Source organism: Azolla caroliniana, unplaced genomic scaffold (genome assembly GCF_043228905.1).
Source record: "Azolla caroliniana isolate FFs.n. ecotype wild unplaced genomic scaffold, voAzoCaro1.0.p SCAF_1, whole genome shotgun sequence".
NCBI lineage: Eukaryota > Viridiplantae > Streptophyta > Polypodiopsida > Salviniales > Salviniaceae > Azolla > Azolla caroliniana.
The window spans coordinates 35,307,961-35,314,264 of NW_028230436.1; the positions used below are offsets into that span (position 1 = coordinate 35,307,961).

General features: G+C 36.2%; 1 protein-coding gene and 1 non-coding gene across 2 annotated transcripts; one reads left to right on the top strand and one right to left on the bottom strand.

Annotated features, from left to right (window-relative positions):
- Positions 1 to 1,087: 1,087 nt before the first annotated feature.
- Positions 1,088 to 4,443, bottom strand: LOC147870121 (pentatricopeptide repeat-containing protein At4g30825, chloroplastic-like). Its single transcript, XM_087337172.1, has one exon. The coding sequence runs from the start codon at positions 4,363 to 4,365 to the stop codon at positions 1,432 to 1,434; it is 2,934 nt and encodes a 977-aa protein (XP_087193298.1). The 5' UTR covers positions 4,366 to 4,443; the 3' UTR covers positions 1,088 to 1,431.
- A 1,307-nt stretch (positions 4,444 to 5,750) lies between these two features.
- Positions 5,751 to 5,823, top strand: TRNAA-UGC (transfer RNA alanine (anticodon UGC)). The gene has a single exon. It is a non-coding gene; the product is annotated as a tRNA-Ala (tRNA).
- The last annotated feature ends 481 nt before the right edge of the window (positions 5,824 to 6,304 follow it).

A 6,304-nucleotide genomic window follows, 5' to 3' on the forward strand; every position in this document is an offset into this window, starting at 1 on the left:
TTTCACACATACTACATAAAGATTATTCAAATTTGGTCCCACAAGGCATATTTGATCTCACAAGTCGATAACACATTCCTCTCACAATCACAATGTGAACTCTTGATTGCAACATTTATTAGTAAAGTTCTTGAACATCAAGAGTTACTACTCAAATTTCACACATACTATGTAAAGATGATTTAGATTGGTCCCACATGGCATATTTGACCTCACAAGACGATAATAAAATCTATCATTCAACCATGATGCAATAGATACCACCAAAATCATGTTAGGGGCATGAATTGTCACTAATATAAAAAAAATTAGGCATTGTTGTAGAAAACCAAGTAATGATTCAATCACCTTGCCATAAAACAAAAACTACTAACATAAGCAAGAACTTTATAATGGGATGGAACTCCTTCATCAAGATGACTCATTGTACTTGGGTTTCAATACAATGCAACACTCGTGAACTATATAGTATCACAAGAGCTATATGGTTCCTTCGGAATCTATAAGAAGCCATAGCCTTGCTTGAAGATTCAGGTTGTTAAAAATGGAAAGGGGAACAATGATTTAAATGCTCAAAAATGGTTAGCCTGTTAAAATGAACAAGAAATTTTGGATACCCAAGCCAAATCAAATCATCTACAATGTTTGGGGCAATACAATCTTCTTGTGTTTGAAAATAGAAAATAAAAGTTGCAAACTTGCAAATTAAAAAGAAAAAATGGTTGTTGACTCTCTTGTTGAGTCTCGAACTTCGGAAAAAACTGCCTACATTAGGCTGTGTATCTTTTCTATTTTAGACAAGAAAAATCACCATTACTGGTGTAAGCTAAATCCTTAAGACGGCTTCAACTACACTGACTATGATTTGTTTGACAATCGATTCATAAACTTGATTTTCAAGGAGAAACCAACTGCAGTGAACTCTTATAGGCTAGCTTTTAACATTATTCTTTTACAGATACCACTGAGCATTTTCAGCGTAATTATGATTCATAATGGAAATCTTGTAGCAAAAATATAGCATTGTGGAATAACCACAAGCAATTGAAAACATATGCATTTATGTCTAGTGTGCAGCAAGCACGTCTTAGTATTCAACTCTGGGATTCCATCACCTTATGCTTGGGATACATCTTTGTTGTTCTTTTGTCCTGATTCTCACTTCTTTATTCATCATGTCAAGGGTTTTCAGAGTTTGAACATGTATCTTAGTATATGAACACGTGCCTGAACACAAATAAGAAATATAAACACAATTATTATAGATACAAGTGCTGGTTTGATCCCTCCTTGACCCGACTCTTCCAGAAAGTATTCAATTCCATTTCTGGTTTTTAAAAGACCACAATCTCATAGTGCATATGTCGCTCAAAACCAAAACATTTCATAGAATAATCATAAAATTTCCCTTCTAACACATTTTTTAATGATTTATAGAAAAACTTCTCCCTCTTCCATCCATGTCAACAGTCGGGCCGCCTGTTTGTCTTGTCCAGCTTTTTTGAGAGCCGAAACCAAACAGTTGTAAGTAATTACATCTGGCACAAAACCTGCCTTTTGCATTTCCATAAATAGCTTCATCGCTTCTTCAAGCATCTCAGCATTTCCATATGCATAAATCAAAGTATTATAAGTGTAGCTATCCCACTTTACACCCTCCTCTTGTTCAAGCTTCTTTAAGACTTCTAATACATCCTCTATCATACCCTCTTGTCCATAGATCTTAAGAAGTGTATTATATGTGGCAAGGTTAGGACTACATCCTACCATTTTCATTCGTGAAAATGTGTTTTCCATCTTATCAATCTGTCCTGACATGCCATATGTGTCGAGCATCGAGTTATAGGCATCTCGGCATCCTTGAAAGCCTTGGTTTCGCATCTCTACAAAAAGAGCCTCCATTTTATCAAATTCCTTGCTCTTTCCATAGGCATCAATCATGGTACTGAAGGAAATACAATCATGGACTCTTTGCTTTTGTGCCAATCTTAGCACAAAATGTGCCTTTTCAAGCATCCCAGCTTTGCCAAATATATCGATTAATACGTTGCAGGTGATATTATTCATAGGTATATTTGCATTAACCATTTCCTCGAAAACTTTTAAGACCTCTTGTAGTGGCAACGCCCGCCCACAACAATGTATAATCCCAGTATACATCGATTCTGTCCATATTATGTTGGACTCCACAATTCTCCAATAAACATCCACTGATTTCTTTGCTAGCCCACATTTTACACATACTTTGAGCATGCAAAGAAATAAGTATGAATCAGGCCTAAGGTTCTCATCTTTCATTATGAGCTCCAATACCTCTTCTGCCTTCTGTAGCAAATTCCCCCTCAAATACATGGTAAGTAACACATTATAAGCTACTGGATCCAAAACCATTTCAGATGTTCTTAAACTATCAAAAAGAGCTTCTCCTTGATCAATTTCACCCTTGAGACCATAGATATCGATCATTGTACAAGCCGTTTTTAAAGAAGGGTTGCATATTTGTTTGAAGACATGAATCGCTTCGTCATATCGACCTCTCGACTTACACATACACATTAAATTATGGGATAAAATCTCTTCTACTTCAGTTAATGAGCGTAAGTTATCAAAAGCTTCTAATGCTGATTCAACCATATTGCCCCTTGTATAGGTTCTGGCTAAAATACGATAACACTTTGAAGTGGGTATCCATCCAGCATCTTTCAAGTGTCTCAATGCTTCTGGTATGCCATCGAACCGGCCATATCGCTCATAAACTTTCAATAAAGAATGTAAAGTAGTTGAATCAGGAGTGCAAAAGGTGTGCCTCATGTCAGCCAGGATAGAAAATATCCTTCCATTGTTATCCACCTTCCTATGTAAGTGAATCAATGTATTGAAATTGACTAGACTCGGTGGAAAACCACAAGATCTCATTTGGTCGTAATAAATAAGAGCTTCATCAAGCTTTGCAGACCTTCCACATGCTCCAAGAATAGACCTAAATGAAGCTGCATTAGGCCGAAGACCATCTTTCTCTATTTGATGGAACCAAGCCCTCGCACTATAAAAATGACCCCTTTTCCCATTCACTCTGATCATTAAATTATAGGCTGAAACATGTATCTTTTCTTCCTGAGATGACTCTAACATAAATCTCATGACTTCCTCTGCCCCATTCACGTCACCCTCCTCTACATAAGCATTGAGTTGCAAAAGGAAGAACTCAATTCCCAGATCAGGAAATATTTCCCATACTCGGTTGAAGATTTGCTTTGTTTTCTCAAATTGGCGAGCATCCGAATATAGCTTCATCATCATCAATGAAGCTCTAGAGCATTGAATTCCAACATAGATCATAGATGTATACGCAAATTCAGCTTCTTTAAGCTTTTTATGTTTCATGTAAAGAGGCATAATCAATTTGAATATGCTACGATTAGGCCGAATATTCACATTGACCATATAATGGAACCATTTTTCCGCCCATTGGGGTGTGTCTAAACTAGAACAAATTTGAAAGAGTGAGTTAAACAACACATGAGTATGTGGTATGTGTTCTCTTAGCAATTTATCTATCAAAATCCATTCTTGTCTCTTACTAAGCACTTTGAATACCATGGCATAAATTCCACCCATGTTAGAGCCTACCTTAGAAGCATGTTGTTGCATCCACAGACACAAATCCACCACTTTATTTGGTGATTCAAGGGCATGCAAAATTACGATGAAATCAGATGAATTTAGCTCACCAGAGAGCACATCAGATGGAGAATCACCATTTTCTAGTGCCGATACCATCTGTGAAAGCTGGTCCTTAGAGAATCTACTAGGCAATGAGCTATTGCCTTTTCGACGACCTTTCTGATGCCTTTTTCGAGCTATTTTTTCTCCTCCAGAATTAGAACTATGACCTTCCAGGAACCCGAAATTCGTACCATTTTCATTCATTTCTGAACCCAAATCGGGAACGCTATTTCTAGGCATCATTTCTTGAATAAAAAACTGAGTATTGTTATCTATCGAGGACGACGATGAAGTTGTGGGTTCTTGAAGAGAACAAGTAAGCTCTGTTTCTTGGTCAGTGACGATGGTATCAGGAGCTCGTACGTCTTCATTTCTACAAAGAATGCTGGCATAACCTTGTATGAGGGTATCATTAACATCGTCAATTCTCGTAGAATGAGAGAGAGTGGAAGGAACTGAGCTCAACAAAGGGGATCCAATAGAGCTGGTTCTATCTATCAACAGAAAGACCCAATTCTTTCCATTTCTGCGAGTTCTATGAGGAGAAGATGAATTCCATCGCAGGGTTTCTGTAAAACCCAATACAGGGTCTGCACAAAGCATGTTTCCTGCGTAGACATGCATAAATACCACACCCATCACATGATAAGCCCATGGATTGACAAAGAAGAGAAGGAGGAGAGAAAGGCTATCTAGAATCTAGATGATTCATGTGTGTAGTAGCTTTAGCTTTCAGAAGGGGGGTTTTGTGAGGTAACTTCTCTTGGTTACTCCCATGAAGACATAACAAGATCTGGGTTGGGTTCGAGTCTATGGAGTGTCCGAGTACTCACGATAATTTTCCCGCATAGTTTCTCCCTCTTTCTCTTTTGTTATTTCATTCCGTTCAGATTAAAATCCCAAAATCAGATTTAACATAGTAAGCTCATTAACTTACAAGTTACAAACATATCTATTATGTACAGAGGCCACCACGTCAATATCAATACAACAATGCCCTTTCGATCACAAAAAATGCAACAAATCTTGTAGCATAACATGAATAGAACGACAACTTCTTCATTAGTGCACCTGAACTAGATGTTAGTATTGACAATCATTGAAATGTTTTCAACTTAGAAAATGGCACTTGTTACCATGTGTTACAAACTCTTCAGATTTAAAAAAAAACATCATCAAAGGCGATGATTTCTCATAAAAGTAGCTCCTATGAATTGACAATATAACCAATGTAATGAGCCTCAATTTATAGATCATAATACCAATTTTCATAGTTCGAATTTTGACAAAGATTGCTTGTTGATTTCGATCATCAAATAAATACATCGAGTAATGATGTTAATTAGGATAGAGATTAAAATCAGGATTACATATTCAAAGGTTTCCATTCATTAGATTTGACACTACTATTTGATGTTTCATAAAAGAGATCTATTTTTTAATGTATATAAATACTAAAATAACGAGAAACACTTTAGTCTCAACCAAAACTCATGGCTTGGCTTTCTTTTTATTAGTAGCATTTTTATGACCAATGGGAACTTCAATGTGAGGTGAAAACCTACAAAGAACGAAAAGAAATGCATAAAATATTGACTAGACACCAAAGTTTTCGGAAACACTCAAACGAAAAAGTTTTAATTTCAAGTGGGATGTTGTTGAATTGTAGACAATCAAATAGAGGCCATAATGGAAGCAAAACACACAAGGTATTAAGCAAACAATATAAAGTCTACATGGAAAACCACATTATAACCAAGGGTGGGAAAGATTTGAAATTTTGCCAAGACAATAAAATAAAACCTATATTGCAAGCAAAAGCATACAAGGTATCAAAGAACAATCTCAAGTCCACATTGGAAACAAAATATAATCATTATATAAACAACGTATATTTAGAGAAAAGGGCAAGGGAAGATGGAATAATGACGTATGGTGAGTTCTAGATATAAACTTGGGGTATTTTACCAAAAAAGTGTAGTTATACTAGAACTTATAAAAAAAACTATTTCCATTCACACGAAGGGGATGTAGCTCAAATGGTAGAGCGATCGCTTTGCATGCGATAGGTAGCGGGATCGATGCCCGTCATCTCCAGTAAATATTGAGGCATTTCTTTTGCGTGTTTTTCTCTCTCGATCCCTTTGATTTCCAATAGCTAGTTCCATTACTCTAATTCATTGTTGAAAACCTCCTCTTATTTGCCATTGGAATTATTTTGAATGGCTCATTTGACCAAAATACTTGTATATATTTCAAATTTGCTCATGAACTATTTGGACCTTATACATTATGATATGTATATAGATAAGAGTCATAAATTGACTAAATCCAGCCGCTTTAATACAACAAAGAGAACTCTAACATCTTCCAAGTAGTATATGGAGCATTTTGCAACCCTTGTGCACAAAACAACAATGCACACACATGTAATTTCAATTGCCATAAACCAAGTTGTGGCTCTTTGAAACCATTGTCATGCCCAAACTCATGATTGGGTTAGAAAACTAGGATTTAAGAGGACTACCATACGCATAGATGGCCACTCTCAAATTAAAAAAAACCCATTAAACGAATA